This window comes from Pecten maximus, chromosome 11 (genome assembly GCF_902652985.1).
Source record: "Pecten maximus chromosome 11, xPecMax1.1, whole genome shotgun sequence".
Taxonomy (NCBI): domain Eukaryota; kingdom Metazoa; phylum Mollusca; class Bivalvia; order Pectinida; family Pectinidae; genus Pecten; species Pecten maximus.
In genome coordinates this window covers 38,050,526-38,072,365 of record NC_047025.1, presented here as the reverse complement: position 1 = coordinate 38,072,365, position 21,840 = coordinate 38,050,526, and the positions used below count along the sequence as shown (strand labels likewise).

General features: G+C 35.9%; 1 protein-coding gene across 1 annotated transcript; it reads right to left on the bottom strand.

Moving 5' to 3' along the window:
- Positions 1-4,793: 4,793 nt before the first annotated feature.
- On the bottom strand, positions 4,794-21,829 carry LOC117338374. Its single transcript, XM_033899709.1, has 10 exons — positions 21,774-21,829; positions 20,507-20,990; positions 19,955-20,181; positions 19,610-19,751; positions 19,177-19,281; positions 18,294-18,793; positions 17,300-17,438; positions 12,996-13,136; positions 10,121-10,284; positions 4,794-8,085 (listed from the first exon to the last, which is right to left on the bottom strand). The coding sequence occupies exons 2-10, from the start codon at positions 20,954-20,956 to the stop codon at positions 7,923-7,925; spliced, it is 2,031 nt and encodes a 676-aa protein (XP_033755600.1). The 5' UTR covers positions 20,957-20,990; positions 21,774-21,829; the 3' UTR covers positions 4,794-7,922.
- Positions 21,830-21,840: the final 11 nt, after the last annotated feature.

The window sequence follows — 21,840 nt, the reverse complement described above, 5'->3', positions numbered from 1 at the left end:
GTTATGAATGGATTTGAACCCAATTTAATAAGAAACATCCTTTGGGGAAGGGGAACAGATTTTGCATAAATGGTGACTCTGACCCCCATAAAGTTATAAATGCATGTTGTAAACTCAGAGAGTCTGGACTTCATTATTTCTTTAAAGCAGTTGGGATACCCACGCTATAACCAAATATAGCATTGTTTGAGGTTAACAAACAAAAGGAATGGATCATGAACATTATTTTGACATTTGGTCAAATCCAACCAGGTGAGCGATACAGGCCCCATGGGCCTCTTGTTTACATTAGCCATGTCGACAACACGAAACATGCTGACAGACAGTAGAATACCTGGTACCAACAGTAAAATATACACAGTGTTAGGTTGTCCGACTAGCTATCTGGCATTTCCACATTACCATGTAGACAGTGACAATACATAGTGTGCTAGCTGGCCTTAAGATGAGAGGAAGACATTTTTTTGTTGGTAGAATTTGCCTTAATTACTATGATATCTGTGTAAAAAACATTTGTATGTTTTTAAAAGTTTTAAATTGAAGCAAATGTGAAGAATTGTAAATACTTTTGGAGTGATTGATGCCACTGTCTCCTGTTGTATCACAGACCACGGCCTTATTGGTGTTGTAAGGATCTGTAATCATTCCTGTTTACTCTGTGGTCATTGTTATTGTTTATCACATACAATAATTGTCTTTTTTATGTGACATGTTGATATTTCTATTGATCAGATTGAATGTTAATTTCCAGAGTGATTGTTGTTGATACAAGCTAATGATACTAGTAGGGGGACTAATAGTCAAACACATAGTGATTGTTGTTGATACAAGCTAATGATACTAGTAGGGGGACTAATAGTCAGACACATATCTGATTTCCTCCATGATTAACACATTAACCATTGTATTTATTATGGATTTTTATCATACAATACATATAAGGCACATTTTATCTATGGCCGACATCACTAAACCTTGTATGGCTAGTTATCTCCCTTATTTACAAGCACATATCATTTTTACATAAGATTATGTATGTATGTTCAAAACTTGATTGATATCTATAAAGATTGTATGCTTACAGCCATGAACACTACGTACTATCAGGCATTAAAAAAATATCTGTCATATCAAATTGATCAGTTGTGATATGATAGTACTACATGGAAGTTGTGAGAAATTTTTACCCCATTTTATCATGTAATGTAAACCGTAGTGCAATTAGAGCTGTATATCTAGGTTTGACAGGAAGCTCTCTGGAATCTCTCATCATTGAATCCTTATTGTCAAATGCTTAAATTATGATTCACATTCCATGTCCATCATGTTATTATAACAATACAATATAGTTTCACTCCACATCAGATATAAGTGTTTTTCATGTTCCCCAGATTTATAAGTGACGATGAATGTACATGATGAATTTCGTTCTACAGGTGTAGATTTTTTATTTACGATTTTTTACATATCATTCCAAGATAGCTACATGCAGGTTTTACCTTTGTATATATATTGGCTTCAATTATATTCCTATTTAGTACAGGATAATATTTCTACTATATCTGTGACACTTTAAGATTCCTAATGGCTACCATATTTATTGTCTTGCTAAGCGAGGCTATATATGGTGTTACTTTCCCAAAGGCAACATAGTACACTTCGCTTTAAAGTTTTGTGATAAAATGCACAAAAAGTCCAATATTAACCAAACTTGGCGTAAAGTTATGTCACTTAGTGACGTCTCAACACAGCCTTCGTTTATGCAATATCATTCGGAAATTTTGGTTCGATGACTCTGGACATTAAGGATGCTGGAAAGTTTTGTGTTTAGCTCAGTTTCTCAAAAAGTGTCAGTGTTATTCCAACCAAACCTTGAATATTATTGCATTATATGGACATCTCAATTAACACACCAGTTAGATTATTACACAAATTTTACTGTGTATTTTTGATTTTGAGAAATTGATTTAAAGTAATCTTAGGTAATTGATTCTCCAATCGGTTTACAAATCAGTTTAGAGTCAAATTGGAATGAATTCCATAGTATATCAGATATATTTTCTTCTCACTTCTAAGAGAAAGTGATTTTTGGATAAACATGTCAGTAAGGTGAATTTTGAGAATAACTGATTTTGCCAAATTTTATATTTGTTTTGCAATGCATCAATATTTACATAGGTCATAATGTAAACAGGATGTTTTCATACTATAAAGAAGAGGGTTTTGGTTGTTTTTGGAAAAAAATACTTGAATTTTAGTGAATTTCAGAGTTTGCTTAAAACTCACTATACCGACAAAGTGAGACAAGTCTAACATATAATTATGTGTAATTCTTGCAGACAAGGTTATGAAAAATTTATCAAATTTTAGCAAAATCTAATCTTTATAATCATAAAATGAAAATTGTCTATTTTCACGTATATTAAACACCTACAATTTTGTATTTGTAATGTTTTTATGTGCTTTAAGTGCACCCATGTAAATGTAACTAATTATCAGATTGTGTCATGACCCAATGAGGGAGGCATATTAATATATATACCTTGTAATCAGATATATAGTTTACCTGGTAATCAGACTTGTAAGAAATCCTGTACTGCTGTAATGAATCTCCTTATGTAATGATCAAAAGGATTTTCCTTATTTTTTTCCCACAGCGATCCATTTATCATCTTATATAACTGAATCTTTCCTTTTGGTTGATGTTATATTTCATTTAAAAGAAACTTTACAAAGATTGAGAAGCTCCCTCTTTATCTAGGTGACAAGGTATAAAGCATTGCCTAGACTAATGGATCAATTTTCCTAGTCTGAATTTATGTGTAGTCCTTCTGGAAATGCTGCCGTATGCCTGTTTGAACCGTAATAGGGGGGGTTCCAGCCATTTTATATTGAATTACATTCCTGAATTTCCCCCAAAAAATGTTTGATTTGATTTTGTGTTCATGAGTGTACTCGTCATATCTTGTACATTATGTTTTGGTTTACATGCATTTCATTGAACTTTTGTTTTAAACTGGTTGTTTGTAGTATTGTTTACTACTGAAAATCAATTTATTTTTACTGAAAATCAATTTATTTTAACTTGCACTTTTTTCTTGGTTTTTAAAAATTTATTTAGTTGCAAATACTTTATTCATGATTGTGAGGGATGCTTATTCAGTATTGGAAAATTAAGTATCTGTCCTGTTAGATAGGTGTTCTGATACACATCCTACTGGCTGTACCACAACACAGCTAATTTAGGAGATGTTCCAGTACACATCCCCAATACACTGGCTGTACCACAACACAGCTAATTTAGGAGATGTTTAATTCCAGTACACATCCCCAATATACTGGCTGTACCACAACACAGCTAATTTAGGAGATGTTCCAGTACACATCCCCAATATACTGGCTGTACCACAACACAGCTAATTTAGGAGATGTTCCAATACACATCCCCAATATACTGGCTGTACCACAACACAGCTAATTTAGGAGATGTTCCAGTACACATCCCCAATATACTGGCTGTACCACAACACAGCTAATTTAGGAGATGTTCCAATACACATCCCCAATATACTGGCTGTACCACAACACAGCTAATTTAGGAGATGTTCCAGTACACATCCCCAAAAGCACAGCTTATGTAGGAGATGATCATGATTCCCTTGGATTGGTGGTCCAATTAGCCTGTGTGTTGTGGTACCCAGGTGGACTACACAGATCCAGAGTAGTGTAGAAATTAACAAAATCCAAACTAGTTTTATACCAGTAGGTAGTGATGTAGTATATGTACGGTGCTTTTTTTTGGTGGTGATTATTTGATACAAGATGATTGTTATTTTGTACACCTGATCATGTGATAGAATGTTGTCATGTGACATTGAATACTTGAGATGTCAATTTTGTTGTACAACCTGTTATCAATGTGTTTAAACAGACTGTTATGTGTAGAAGATATCAATAAATGATTTGATAATTACACAAGGTTTTCCGTCATTCTTTACCACAACATTCTTATCTACATAACATAAGATGTAATCATAAGTGATTAAAAGGAAGGTTATAGTGGAATTAAGATCAAGATAAAGCTCCGATAGGCCAAAGATCCCTGATGGTCTGTCAAAGAGTTTAGATAATCTAACCATGAGGTACTGTTAGTTTAAGTTGTGGTTGATGGTCTGTCAAAGAGTTCAGATAATCTAATGGTGAGTTACTGTTGGTTTAAGTTGTGGTTGATTGGTCTTTCAAAGAGTTCAGATAATCTAACCATGAATTAATGTTGGTTTAACTTGTTGTTGATGGTCTGTCAAAGGGTTTAGATAATCTAATGGTGAGTTACTGTTAGTTTAACTTGTGGTTGATGGTCTGTCAAAGAGTTCAGATAATCTAACCATGAATTACTGTTGGTTTAAGTTGTGGTTGATTGGTCTGTCAAAGAGTTTAGATAATCTAACCATGAGGTACTGTTGGTTTAACTTGTTGTTGATGGTCTGTCAAAGAGTTTAGATAATCTAACCATGAGGTACTGTTGGTTTAACTTGTTGATGGCCTGTTAAAGAGTTAAAGAGAAGAACCATGACCCATTGTTGGGTTTAACTCCTGTTTAATGGTCTCTCCAACACCATTAACCCATCCAAATTTCAATTGGTGTTGAAGAGCAGAATGTCAGACTTGAAGTACAGCTCCTTACATCTTTTTTGACATACATTTATCTGGTCTATATAATCTACAAAGTTTGTAGCAAAACTTAAAATTGATGATGTAGCTACGGTTTAATGAAAAAGAAATGGAAAAAATGAGTCAATTGATTTTTTTTAATTAATATAAAAACTTTCACATCATTCATACATATCATAAATGTTCACATTAGTTTCTACAAGTAGTTAGGTGGTGACTATAAATACACCAATAGGGTTCATTTAATTTTAGCACATTAATACCAAAATTTAATGGACTAGACCCATGATAAATTGGTACTCCTACATTATTTGCTGTGAAAACGGTATAAAGGAAGTGTAATTAGTACAATCATAATCTAGCACAATGTTTCCCACATGAACAGCACTAAATTGATATTGCTGCTAAATGTTTCACACATGAACAGCGTTAAATTGATATTGCTGCTAAATGTTTCCCACACAAACAGCGCTAAATTGAAATTGCTGTTAAATTTAATCTGTTTACAACATTTACTGGTAAATACCAGGTATGTGGGATACACAAGTACCTCTGAGAGCCAGTAGAATGGTTTTAAGGTATAGGGTACATGTGCCTTTGTAAGCCAGTAGAATGGTTTTAAGGTATAGGGTACATGTGCCTTTGTAAGCCAGTAGAATGGTTTTAAGGTATAGGGTACACGTGCCTTTGTAAGCCAGTAGAATGGTTTTAAGGTATAGGGTACACGTGCCTTTGTAAGCCAGTAGAATGGTTTTAAGGTATAGAGTACATGTGCCTTTGTAAGCCAGTAGAATGGTTTTAAGGTATAGGGTACATGTGCCTTTGTAAGCCAGTAGAATGGTTTTAAGGTATAGGGTACATGTGCCTTTGTAAGCCAGTAGAATGGTTTTAAGGTATAGGGTACATGTGCCTTTGTAAGCCAGTAGAATGGTTTTAAGGTATAGGGTACATGTGCCTTTGTAAGCCAGTAGAATGGTTTTACAGGTATAGGGTACACGTGCCTTTGTAAGCCAGTAGAATGGTTTTACAGGTATAGAGTACATGTGCCTTTGTAAGCCAGTAGAATGGTTTTAAGGTATAGGGTACATGTGCCTTTGTAAGCCAGTAGAATGGTTTTAAGGTATAGGGTACATGTGCCTTTGTAAGCCAGTAGAATGGTTTTAAGGTATAGGGTACATGTACCTTTGTAAGCCAGTAGAATGGTTTTACAGGTATAGGGTACACGTGCCTTTGTAAGCCAGTAGAATGGTTTTACAGGTATAGGGTACATGTGCCTTTGTAAGCCAGTAGAATGGTTTTACAGGTATAGAGTACATGTGCCTTTGTAAGCCAGTAGAATGGTTTAAGGTATAGGGTACACTTGCCTTTGTAAGCCAGTAGAATGGTTTTACAGGTATAGGGTACATGTGCCTTTGTAAGCCAGTAGAATGGTTTTAAGGTATATGGTACATGTGCCTTTGTAAGCCAGTAGAATGGTTTTACAGGTATAGGGTACATGTGCCTTTGTAAGCCAGTAGAATGGTTTTAAGGTATAGGGTACATGTGCCTTTGTAAGCCAGTAGAATGGTTTTAAGGTATAGGGTACATGTGCCTTTGTAAGCCAGTAGAATGGTTTTAAGGTATAGGGTACATGTGCCTTTGTAAGCCAGTAGAATGGTTTTACAGGTATAGGGTACATGTGCCTTTGTAAGCCAGTTGAAGTACTTTAAGGTATGTTTGTTTACTCTAATGATGATGTTGCATCCTGGGATACTAAGTGTACAAGCATTCTGAAGTTATAACAGCTGTTTTCAATAACATCCTGATCAGCATGAATTAATGCTGATTCACATGACAATGGACTCAAATGGAATGTATTGGTCTCAGTAGAAAATAATTATATCATACAACCCCAATGGGTGGTTAGTAATGATAAAGTTATTTTGAATTTTATTATACCGTTACTGGTGTTACATATTTAGAATTTTTGTTGGATATGCATAGATTGGTTTGTTTTCTAATGGACAAGTGGAGAATGTCTTATATAGTCACAGCTAGGCCAGGATGACCATCTGACCAGGACAGACACTTAGGTCACTGCTCACTAACTGTAGACAGCTGACCAGGACAGACACTTAGGTCACTGCTCACTAACTGTAGACAGCTGACCAGGACAGACACTTAGGTCACTGCTCACTAACTGTAGACAGCTACCTCTACTAATATCTTATACAAAAAAATGATTACACAGAGTACAATACTTGACAGACACCGATTCATAAATAACCTTACACTTATCATGTAGGCACTCATACACTACTTAAATCCATAACACACAACCATACAACACACCTCAGTACTTCCCAAATAAATAACCAAACAGCTCACCTATACCTGTATGACCATACAGTTCACCTATACCTGTACAACCATACAGCTCACCTATACCTGTATGACCATACAGCTCACCTATACCTGTATGACCATACAGCTCACCTATACCTGTATAACCATACAGCTCACCTATACATGTATAACCATACAGCTCACCTATACAGGTATAACCATACAGCTCACCTATACCTGTATAACCATACAGCTCACCTATAAATGTATAACCATACAGCTCACCTATACCTGTATAACCATACAGCTCACCTATACATATATAACCATACAGCTCACTTATACCTGTATAACCATACAGCTCACATACATAACCACACAGTCCACCTATACCTGTATAACCATACAGCTCACGTATACATATATAACCATACAGCTCACTTATACCTGTATAACCATACAGCTCACCTATACATGTATAGCCATACAGATCACTTATACCTGTATAACCATACAGATCACATACATAACCACACAGCTCCCCTACATATGATTATGTTGGTCAGTAGATCTCCAGGCTCACATTTAAGTTCTTTCATCAGATTTCTCAGTGGACCTACAACTTACCACAGACCATGCCAGGAATGCTAGAGATCTGTATTACTTGAGAGACAAGTACTGTTCGTGTACATCTTTTAAGGACAGTCCCCAACATCTTTACTCTTTGTCCTATATGTCCATCTGTTAGGTGATACTTTCCCCAGCTGTCTACAGGTGCCAGTGTTAGGACGGTGAGGACATGGTGTTATCACACAATGGAGAACAACCTTTGTTTTCTGTCCTATATTGTTTCCATTCTTCCTTCATACTTTCCCTTCATTTCCAGATTTTTTCCATGTCTTTCACTGCAGCTGCTGTCTCTAGCTTCAGTCATCATTAGGGAGTTCTATGTGATCATCGTCCTCCTCATCGTAGTAATTCTCAGGGGTACAGAACCAGGAGAGGAGGAGGATGGTGAAGAAGACAGCCACAGCATACATAACGGTGTAGGTATGGTTAGTGTGGTGGTGAAGTGTGAACCCAAGGTATCTATAACAACAGACAAACATCTCACAGTAACATTTAATCTACAAATCTGATATCTATAACGTCAGACAGACATCTCACGGTAACATTTAATCTACAGATCTGATATCTACAACGACCGACAGATATCTCACAGTAACATTTAATATATAGATCTGATATCTATAACGACAGACAAACATCTCACGGTAACATTTAATCTACAGATCTGATATCTATAACGTCAGACAGACATCTCACGGTAACATTTAATCTACAGATCTGATATCTACAACGACAGACAGATATCTCACGGTAACATTTAATCTACAGATCTGATATCTACAACGACAGACAGATATCTCACAGTAACATTTAATCTACAGATCTGATATCTACAACGACAGACAGATATCTCACGGTAACATTTAATCTACAGATCTGATATCTACAACGACAGACAGATATCTCACGGTAACATTTAATCTACAGATCTGATATCTACAACGACAGACAGATATCTCATGGTAACATTTAATCTACAGATCTGATATCTACAAGGACAGACAGATATCTCATGGTAACATTTAATCTACAGATCTGATATCTACAACGACAGACAGATATCTCACGGTAACATTTAATCTACAGATCTGATATCTACAACGACAGACAGATATCTCATGGTAACATTTATTCTACAGATCTGATATCTACAACGACAGACAAACATCTCATGGTAATGTTTAATCTACAGATCTGATATCTATAACGTCAGACAGATATCTCATGGTAACGTTTAATCTACAGATCTGATATCTAATGACAGACAGACATCTCACGGTAACATTTAATCTACAGATCTGATATCTACAATGACAGACAGATATCTCACGGTAACATTTAATCTACAGATCTGATATCTACAATGACAGACAGATATCTCACGGTAACATTTAATCTACAGATCTGATATCTACAACAACAGACAGACATGTCACCGTAACATTTAATATACAGATCTGATATCTACAATGACAGACAGACATCTCACAGTAACATTTAATCTACAGATCTGATATCTACAATGACAGACAGACATCTCACGGTAACATTTAATCTACAGATCTGATATCTACAATGACAGACAGACATCTCACGGTAACATTTAATCTACAGATCTGATATCTACAATGACAGACATCTCATGGTAACATTTAATCTACAGATCTGATATCTACAACGACAGACAGATATCTCACAGTAACATTTAATATATAGATCTGATATCTAACGACAGACAGATATCTCACAGTAACATTTAATCTACAGATCTGATATCTACAACGACAGACATCTCATGGTAACATTTAATCTACAGATCTGATATCTACAATGACAGACAGATATCTCACAGTAACATTTAATCTACAGATCTGATAGCTACAATGACAGACAGACATCTCACGGTAACATTTAATCTACAGATCTGATATCTACAATGACAGACATCTCATGGTAACATTTAATCTACAGATCTGATATCTACAATGACAGACAGATATCTCACAGTAACATTTAATCTACAGATCTAATATCTACAATGACAGACAGACATCTCACGGTAACATTTAATCTACAGATCTGATATCTATAACGACAGACAGATATCTCAAGGTAACTTTTAATCTACAGATCTGATATCTACAATGACAGACAGATATCTCACGGTAACATTTAATCTACAGATTTGATATCGAACGACAGACAGACATCTCACGGTAACATTTAATTACAGATCTGATATCTACAATGACAGACAATTGTCCCATTACAAGTCACAATATCACATTTACTTTTTACTTTATCCAATTAGGAAATTGTAATAAAGAAATAATTTAGCCCTGTGTACAATTTCTAAAGGGGTATTGATCTGTGACAAAGAATACTTGTGGTTTATATATATATAATACATGTACATGATATTAAGAAAATGTAATCATTCAATATTGTACATGTTACCATTTTAGAGATGTGGTAGGTAACCAAACATCCTTACCCCATTTTACAGGTTATTATGAAGTCTGTTAGACCATCATTGTCAAAGTCTCCAGCCACTATGGGTGCTGTAGGCAGACACGGTAAGGAATGCTCGGACAATAGTCGACCACCAACCAGGTCGACCAGTGAGAAACCTTTGAAGGCTCCAAGGACCAGGACATTCTGGAAACGCAAATGGAAATCAAATCAGTGTACACATCATTGCAAGTAGATCTCCTTAAAAGATGGTTTTTGTGGTTGAAGTTAAACAATACATTAAGTACACCTATATCAGTGTACACCTATATCAGTACAACTGTATCAGTGTACACCTATATCAGTACACCTATATCAGTATACACCTATATCAGTGTACACCTATATCAGTATACACCTATATCAGCACAACTGTATCAGTGTACACCTATATCAGTACACCTATATCAGTACACCTATATCAGTGTACACCTATATCAGTGTACACCTATATCAGTACACCTATATCAGTACACCTATATCAGTGTACACCTATATCAGTGTACACCTATATCATTATACCTATATAAGTATACACCTATATCAGTACACCTATATCAGTATACACCTATATCAGTACATCTATATCAGTACACCTATATCAGTACACCTATATCAGTATACACCTATATCAGTGTACACCTATATCAGTGTACACCTATATCAGTATACACCTATATCAGTACATCTATATCAGTGTACACCTATATCAGTACACCTATATCAGTACACCTATATCAGTATACACCTATATCAGTACACCTATATCAGTGTACACCTATATCAGTACACCTATATCAGTATACACCTATATCAGTACACCTATATCAGTGTACACCTATATCAGTACACCTATATCAGTACACCTATATTAGTACACCTATATCAGTGTACATCTATATCAGTGTACACCTATATCTGTACACCTATATCAGTACACCTATATCTGTACACCTATATCAGTATACACCTATATCAGTACACCTATATCAGTACACCTATATCAGTACACCCAATACACCTATTGTTAGGTGTCCAGTGAGACTCCTATGACAATAGACCATCTGTTATCTAGCCTCAATGTTGTCTGTTAGGATCCCAACAATAATGGATTGAAGCTGTAACATTTTGTTTACTCATTACAGTAGCACAGGTTAGAGCTGCCACAGAGAACCAAAATTGTGGGAGTAGTATTTAAATGATTGTTACACTTTTAATAGTGAAATATCAAATATGAGATACATGTCTGAAATTAAATTAATAACTGTTGCCAGTTCGCACTATTGCCAGTTTGCAGTATATCCACACCAAGTAGGTCAATGTATAGGAAATTTTATAAGTTGCTACACAGAAGAAAGAAACATAGAGCAGTTCTGGTTACCGCAAGTTTTTTTTAATCTGTCAAATGTGAATTTCAACTTGTGTGGCAGGCTAGAAATATGTATATATGTATGTATATAATATGTATACATATTTATGTATCAGTTCTTAGCCAACTATATTTTAGGTATATATATAGACTTTTCATTTCATCTCTTTCCTATACATCTTTCATATCCATTCTTCATATTCTTGTACATGTTTCTTTAAATATTATATTCATTACTTTGTATACGTCCATGTCCCATTGTACAGTCAATGCGTGTTATCCGTGTAGTGTCCTGTTCACGTGCGTTACCTGTTCTACCCGTCTAGTATGTCACGTGGTGTCCTGTTCGGGTGCTAGAGCGCTGGGGTCAGGTATTGTATTGCGCACTCAGACCAAATACTTCGACAGTATAGGACGTTTATACATATCGACTAGCGAGCCATCTGATACGAGCTCGAGAACTACATGTATATAATAGCATTTCGCTGATACACAGTGGTAAGTGTTCTATGTGAGAAAGTGTTGCCTGTATGTATGTTTTAAATAGGATTTATTATGTACAATTTATATTAGATACAATTGTGTATATATTAATAACTTTAAAAGCACATGGTTTTGGAGACACGCATGTCGGTCGCTAATTTAACCATGTTGGAAAACGTTGTATTATTATGTTTCTCTAGTAACTGCTAAGTAAGTAGTAGCTATTCATATATTTCTTTTCTAGTAGCAATTTAAAAACTATTATTAAATTGAGTGAATGTTAAATTTAATGAATGTTATGTGTGTGTGCGTATACGTGTGAATATACATGTATTGATAGTTTGTATTTGTCATTTGTAGATATGCGTTTGTCTGGGAGTGTATCCCTAATAAACAAAGAGAAACCTACTGAAGGAGTTTGTGTTTCCTTGCCCCTGGCATTGAGAACGGCTATACTTGTACCTATAAGTTTATTTGGGTCCAAATGTGATTAGTATTCTAGACTCCTCACACACATTTTTACATGCCCCAGTGTTTTAGATAAAACTATTTACTCTGGAATATTTCTATGTTAATAGACTGTGTAAATTTCAAATACAAAAAGAGGGAAGTAACTCCTTAAACCTGGTCTAACTGTCTGCTTCACTTGTTTTTTTATTTATTTTTCATAAAAACAGCTCCGCATACCACTAGGTATCGTCTTGAAACCTACCCCAGTGAACATCTGCTCTCTTGAACTTAATGGATGTTGGTTCTTTTTTATGACCAGTCATTCACAATTTCTGTCTGTAGATGAACTTGCCTACCTTTTTATCTGACACCTGTATGGAGTTAAAGTTATCTACCTTTTAATCGGACATCTGTATGAAGGTTAAGTTACTTAATACCTTTTTATCTGACACCTGTTTGGAGTTAAAGTTACCTACCTTTTTATCTGACACCTGTATGAAGGTTAAGTTACCTACTTTTTTTTATCTGACACCTGTATGGAATTAAAGTTACCTACCTTTTTATCTGACACCTGTATGGAGGTGAGAATGGTGCTTGGCCTGAATGATCTGGTGAACTCCTTGTACTGAGAGGGGTTGGACTGCTGTGCTGTGCGTATCTCAATGGCTGCTTCTGACCATCGGTAAGATGTCTGTACCTTGTAACAAAATACATACAGTAATATTGTTAGTCATTGGACAGACATGTTACAAGTGGAATATCACTACCTGTATCATACCAGTCCTGTCTGAACAGTATCACTATATTATACTAGTCCTGTCTGAACAGTATCACTATATCATACCAGTCCTGTCTGAACAGTATCACTATATTATACCAGTCCTGTCTGAACAGTATCACTATATTATACCAGTCCTGTCTGAACAGTATCACTATATTATACCAGTCCTGTCTGAACAGTATTACTATATTATACCAGTCCTGTCTGAACAGTATCACTATATTATACTAGTCCTGTCTGAACAGTATCACTATATTATACCAGTCCTGTCTGAACAGTATTACTATATTATACCAGACCTGTCTGAACAGTATCACTATATTATACCAGTCCTGTCTGAACAGTATCACTATATTATACCAGTCCTGTCTGAACAGTATTACTATATTATACCAGTCCTGTCTGAAAAGTATTACTATATTATACTAGTCCTGTCTGAACAGTATCACTATATTATACTAGTCCTGTCTGAACATTATCACTATATTATACCAGTCCTGTCTGAACAGTATCACTATATTATACTTGTCCTGTCTGAACAGTATCACTATATTATACTAGTCCTGTCTGAACAGTATCACTATATTATACTAGTCCTGTCTGAACATTATCACTACCTATATTATACCAGTCCTGTCTGAACAGTATCACTATATTATACCAGTCCTGTCTGAACAGTATCACTATATTATACCAGTCCTGTCTGAACAGTATCACTATATTATACCAGTCCTGTCTGAACAGTATCACTATATTATACCAGTCCTGTCTGAACAGTATCACTATATTATACTAGTCCTGTCTGAACAGTATCACTATATTATACTAGTCCTGTCTGAACATTATCACTACCTATATTATACTAGTCCTGCTTAAACGGTATCACTATATTATACCAGTCCTGTCTGAACAGTGAACAGTATCACTATATTATACTAGTCCTGTCTGAACAGTATCACTATATTATACTTGTCCTGTCTGAACAGTATCACTATATTATACCAGTCCTGTCTGAACAGTATCACTATATTATACTTGTCCTGTCTGAACAGTATCACTATATTATACTAGTCCTGTCTGAACAGTATCACTATATTATACTAGTCCTGTCTGAACATTATCACTACCTATATTATACCAGTCCTGTCTGAACAGTATCACTATATTATACTAGTCCTGTCTGAACAGTATCACTATATTATACTAGTCCTGTCTGAACATTATCACTACCTATATTATACTAGTCCTGCTTAAACGGTATCGCTATATTATACCAGTCCTGTCTGAACAGTATCACTATATTATACTAGTCCTGTCTGAACAGTATCACTATATTATACTAGTCCTGTCTGAACAGTATCACTATATTATACCAGTCCTGTCTGAACATTATCACTATATTATACTAGTCCTGTCTGAACATTATCACTATATTATACTAGTCCTGTCTGAACAGTATCACTATATTATACTAGTCCTGTCTGAACATTATCACTATATTATACTAGTCCTGTCTGAACATTATCACTATATTATACTAGTCCTGTCTGAACAGTATCACTATATTATACTAGTCCTGTCTGAACATTATCACTATATTATACTAGTCCTGTCTGAACGGTATCACTATATTATACTAGTCCTGTCTGAACATTATCACTATATTATACCAGTCCTGTCTGAACGGTATCACTATATTATACCAGTCCTGTCTGAACAGTATCACTATATTATACCAGTCCTGTCTGAACAGTATCACTATATTATACCAGTCCTGTCTGAACAGTATCACTATATTATACCAGTCCTGTCTGAACAGTATCACTATATTATACCAGTCCTGTCTGAACAGTATCACTATATTATACTAGTCCTGTCTGAACAGTATCACTATATTATACCAGTCCTGTCTGAACAGTATCACTATATTATACCAGTCCTGTCTGAACAGTATCACTATATTATACTAGTCCTGTCTGAACAGTATCACTATATTATACTAGTCCTGTCTGAACAGTATCACTATATTATACTAGTCCTGTCTGAACAGTATCACTATATTATACTAGTCCTGTCTGAACAGTATCACTATATTATACTAGTCCTGTCTGAACAGTATCACTATATTATACTAGTCCTGTCTGAACAGTATCACTATATTATACTAGTCCTGTCTGAACAGTATCACTATATTATACTAGTCCTGTCTGAACAGTATCACTATATTATACTAGTCCTGTCTGAACAGTATCACTATATTATACTAGTCCTGTCTGAACAGTATCACTATATTATACTAGTCCTGTCTGAACAGTATCACTATATTATACTAGTCCTGTCTGAACAGTATCACTATATTATACTAGTCCTGTCTGAACAGTATCACTATATTATACTAGTCCTGTCTGAACAGTATCACTATATTATACTAGTCCTGTCTGAACAGTATCACTATATTATACTAGTCCTGTCTGAACAGTATCACTATATTATACCAGTCCTGTCTGAACAGTATCACTATATTATACTAGTCCTGTCTGAACAGTATCACTATATTATACCAGTCCTGTCTGAACAGTATCACTATATTATACCAGTCCTGTCTGAACAGTATCACTATATTATACCAGTCCTGTCTGAACAGTATCACTATATTATACTAGTCCTGTCTGAACAGTATCACTATATTATACCAGTCCTGTCTGAACAGTATCACTATATTATACTAGTCCTGTCTGAACAGTATCACTACCTATATTATACTAGTCCTGTCTGAACAGTATCACTATATTATACTAGTCCTGTCTGAACAGTGAATAGTATCACTATATTATACTAGTCCTGTCTGAACAGTATCACTATATTATACTAGTCCTGTCTGAACATTATCACTACCTATATTATACTAGTCCTGCTTGAACGGTATCGCTATATTATACCACTACCAGTCCTGTCTGAACAGTATCACTATATTATACTAGTCCTGTCTGAACAGTATCAATACCTATATTAAACTACTCATTCAGACATTTCTAACATTGTAATTAAGGAGTTATTTATTTCATTTTCTTTTTTTACATTTTCTGTATTACAGTTGTATATGACATGAGGCCCATGGGCCTTAACAGTCACCTGATTTCTGAAATTTTTCAGTTAATTTGACACTTTTTGATGCCCATCAGCTCCTAGGAGTCAGTCTAGGCCAATATTTGCATACTATCAAACTGCTATCTAATACTGGTAATTCTAACCATGATTGCATTATTTCCAATCGCAATTAAATAAATCATGCTAAACAAGAGGCCCAATGTACCTGTATCCCACCTAGCTCTACAGCAACTTTGAAGCTGATATAGGTCATTTCTACAGATACTATGCTGATTACCACTTTATTCAAATATCAGAGTAGGCTAGGTTTTTTCATGTCAATAATTTTAAGTCCTTCAATGCAGCATGCTACTAGTCTATTTTCAGGTCTCAGGGCCTCTTGGCTATTAAGAAGTTGTTTGAAAATTTTAGCCTATTTGACCCCTGTGACCTTGAATGTAGGTCAAGGTCATTCATTTGAACAAACTTGGTAGCCTTTCACACCAGCATGCTACAGCCAAAATATCAGGTCTATGTGCCTTATGGTTATTGAGAAGAAAGAAAAAGTTGACCCTGGTTGGCCCCTAGGGGTTGTGTCCATAAAATTCACACTTTTGGTTGACCTTTGACCATAGAAGTTTTCTGCAAAATGTCACTGAAATTGGTTCAAAGGTTTCTGAGATGTTGAAAATGTAAATTGCACATGGATGGACAATGCACAATATCAATGACAGACAAAAGTATGTTATCTCAGGGGACCTGCAAATCAAAGCCTTGCAATATAGACCTTTCTAACTATGAACAATGTGAAGTCTTTGGGGACAGACAGAACTATATCCACTAGTACCTGAATTGTCCCTTTATCCTTCCGGTCATAGAGCCATAGTCTCATTAATTTAGAAGAAGACGTTTAGGGGACTGCAGTGATAACACAGTGATAACTATCCCAATGGTACATTGTGGGCCAGTGATACATGACTTGAATATCTTACCTGCCAGTTGACATTTCCCTCTTTATCGAGGGAGGAGACCCGAGCCATGCCACCTGTGGTAATGATGTCATACTCCTTTTTGCCTGTAGGTAGATGGTGACCCAACAGGAAACGGAAAAACCCAGCTTTCTTAGCAATGCTAGAAAATAAAATCTAAATTGTTAAACACTCAGCTTTCTTAGCAATGCTAGAAATTAACAAGAGGCCAATGGGCATTAAGATTCATCTGAGTCTAAAGACCCTTGTACAATGTAGTATACATTAATACATACTCAGTAGCAAGTATAGTGGTAATGTTGGCCATGGCAGCCATCTTGGATTTTGGACCGACAAAAAAAAAAAAAAAAAAAAAACAACACTTGGTCAGGACCATCTCAGGTTAATTGTAGCCAAGTTTGAGTTGAATCCTACAGGTGGAACCTGAGAAAATATTTGAAATAGGTATAGTTCAAGAAAAGCATGTGATGATTGCACAATCATATTACAAACACAGTTTTTACGAGGCCAAAAAACAACACTTTGTTGGCTCCCTTCCCTTAACATCCCTACCAATTTCCAGTCCAATGGCACCTGTGGAACTGTAGGAGAAATTTAAAATGTGTTTTTCAAGATGACTGCCATGGTGGCCAACTTGAATTTCAGACTGACCCGAAAAATAACATCACTTGTTCAGGACCATCTCAGGATCATATCAGGTAAGTTAGAGTTGAAATGTGAAAAGATTATATATATTTGGGTCAGATGGCCTAAAAAATTAACTGTAAAGGTTTCAGAAATCTTTACAATGTTAATAACTTAAGTGTCAGTGGTTAAATCCAGCCTCCTAATTATCAATGCAGAAAAAAAACAGGAAAACCTTCAATTGTTTCAAAGGATAGAAGTCATTTAAACAATACTGGCAGCAAAACATCAAGACAAAAGATTTCAGGTCAAATCTGGATATGAAATTTTGAGTGTGTAATTCTCCAGAATTCTATCAAGTATATGAACACACCTTTCTATGATGACTGGTGGTACTTTCTGCAGGCTGTCCTCATCATACATCCAGGAGGTGGTGAAAAACACCCGAGTCAATCGACATACAGGTAGCTGGTTGAGCTTCTCCTTGACTGGCTGCAGACGCCAGATCTCTATGTGACATGGCCGGACCCCTGCTGCCTGACCCCACACCAATTTCTCATGGTTACCGTCATTGTCAATATCCACATACAGAGACCTATCAGGAGGGAGAGGAAATTCTGTGATGGGACGTCCTGTCAGTAGGTTCAGCACCTCCAGACCATTGTGATTGTGAATGACAACAGCGTTAGGATTGGAGACATGTTCATGGTCGCTGTGTGGGCGGTGGCCTCCATAGGTGTATCCCATCACATGCTCAGGTGTTAGGGCAAGGCGTGACCGTTCACCATCTGGGGAATCAGGTAAAAAATCTCCCTTCTTCTGGAAACGTCCCAGGGTCAGCTTCGTATCATCAATGGAGTGCCATCCAAAGGGCTGTAGGAGACAGACCTCACATAATGTACTTCAATATTACCATTTATTTCAATATGCATAATAGAAAGGGAAATGTATGTAGTCCTCTTTATTTAACTTCTAAATTCTGAATTTACAGGTTTTAAAACATCTACTATGACATTGGAACCTCTGTAATAGTATTAGTACCTAAATCTGAAACAAGTTATAGCTTATGATCATTGACAACAACAGTAAGTACTCACTTTTTATAATATTGTATTCAAAGTTCCAATACTATCTTTATCAATACCTGCATGTTATTTTAGGTAACTAAATATAAAGGTAATGTCACATGAATTTGTTCATCTTTTTAAAAAAAATTTCCAAGAGTTGACATATTTTCTCATAGTATACACACTAACCAGGAAGGATAGGAGTTCGTCTCTGTAGAGATTCCAGGGAGACTCGCCCACGTGTAGACGATGGCGCTTCAGTGCAAGCTTCCAGTGGTGGTCACCATGGATATCCTGTCAGGATAAATCTCTAGACTATAGTGTATATCTGATGTCACCATGGATATCCTGTCAGGATAAATCTCTAGACTATAGTATATATCTGATGTCACCATGGATATCCTGTCAGGATAAATCTCTAGCCTATAGTATATATCTGATGCTAACTACATTTAGTAATTGTAGTAAAATATGAAGTTAAAATCTGAAACATGCTATAACTCTTGTTTAATCAAACAAACTTGTTGTACAAAAGTATTCGCTGATTCTGTTGATCATAAAAACTCTTTGTCAGAGAAATAGCATCTTTAACATAAAAAGCTGTCGATCCATCATGGCTTACCTTGACATCTGCGACGGGTTCTCCAAAGTCGCCCGGGAGATGATGCCACCTTATAGTACCATCAATACCGTTGAGAGCGAATGATGAGAAGTGTGTCAGTGTGTTATCTTCTGTAGTGTGTTCTGTTTCATTGTCTGTCTCACTGTTAATATAAAGTGATAACTGGGCAGGGTCAATCAGAAACTCACGTGCTGTCCAAAGGAGGTATTATACTTTCTTTTGGAATCATTAAATATCGAATCAGGACGAGTGACTATGTTATTTCAAAATAGCAATATTTTTAATTCATTTTGTCTTTTATCAAGTGACTTTTTATTCATGAGTCTTATTTCAAACTTTACTTACTTGTGTGTGACAACTTTGCCATGTGTTTTGTGTGTAAAACTGCCCCCGATGATGACAAGGCCATGGTCATCCTTCCTGACCTTGTGGGATGTGATAATGACCCCCATGTCCTTCACTATGTAAGTGTCCTTCACATGACTTATATCCATCAACTTTTTTTTCCATAGCAACTGGAGATCTGAGTCATAGCACAAAACATGCCAATCGTCGGTGACAATTACAATTATCTGTTAAAAGAAAAACATGTAAATTTCACTTTGGAACCTAAATAGTTAAAAACAACTATTACCAACACCTACTGCTCTATGTGGGTCGTGTGTAATTCTTGCTATATCTTGCTTAACAATGTTTCAAAATGAAATGTCATTAAATGATGATGTTTTGTGACCCTTATGAATTGTCACCATGACTTCAGTATTAACATAGTCTGGATTGCTTTAGAGCTTCGAATTGAACCAAAAAATCAAGATTAATGAAGTTTGACTGCTTATACTTAATAAAACTGAGAAAAACAGATTGATTAATATCTATATGTTGTAAACAAAAGTATACCTGTTTTCGTATTTGCATAAGTGATAAGTAAGGTACAGTGAATCCTGTTTCCATGACAACCGGTCGGCTTCTCCATCTGTTTGATTCATCAGACAATGAAAGTGCCACCTTGTGTTTGACGATGACATGAGGAAGGGTCTGATCATCCTCATCAGTCTGTGTAACATTGGGGAGTGCCAGGGAGGAAAGCTTAAAATCACTTGAAATGAGGAGGATCTCATTGACCCCATCTCCCTCAAGGTCAGTAATTACTGGGGGCGGGAGGCGGTCTCGCTTTGTGGGGAAATCTGAGTTAGCATAAGCCTGGGTCTCAACACGTTTACGCCAAACTGGTTTTAGAACATAGGAGTCGTTGGCCCGGAACAGGTACCCAATGATACAGCATAGCACCACAAATATCAAATTGTTGGCATTTAAACTTTTAATTCTATTCCACACAATGTCAAACATTCTTCAGACTACATGGAGATGAACTTAAACAGATCTAGAGAAAAAAAGAAATGACAATAAAAATTATGAAGCAACAATATTTTAGTGAATTTGTCTTAGTGGGGACATTGTATTAAACCTGCTCAATCCATAATAGGAAGAAGTAATGATAAATACCTGAGGTGCACAGAGCCTCAAGTTAACAACCTTTCACTCTCCATGCAGACATTCTACAACTACAGTAGGCTAAAGGGAAATTCAGCCAAGCCCGAGCTAGTAAGCTGACCTTACACTCTCTAATTTTACACATGCACATAACGTTAGTGTTGAATTGTCTCTATATCTATCACTCAGCTTACTTAGCGTGTTCAGCTGGCAAAGCACAAGTGGGAGCCCAAGGGTTTGTTACAAATGATATAATATTCCTACAGGAGCGTTTATGTATGTCCCATATGTTGTTGAAGGCGGGTTGTTTATGTGGGAAAACAGGTATATTTTTAATGTATTTAACGTATCAATCATATCGATATATCAATAAAGGTTTTTTCAATGGCAGTCATGAATGATCGCCGGTTGCCAGAACCAAGAATAAAATCAATAGCGAGCGGGAAAATCCTGTCATGTCAATATCAATTAGATTCTAGATGGTCATAAATTTTATCTAAAATTGAAAAAGGCAACAAGTCTGTTAAGGCTTTTACAACCGCTGTGTTTCCCCCTGTTCTTATACAGTATTGTAAACGTTGTCGTCTATACAAATAATGAAGATAAAATCATAATAGGTCTAACGATAACATAATACAGAATTAGGATAAAAATGTATGGACATAGATCTTACCGGCAAGTTGATATATTGATCAGTCCGTCGCATAGAAATTATGAGTTACGTGCCCTTGGCGGAAGTA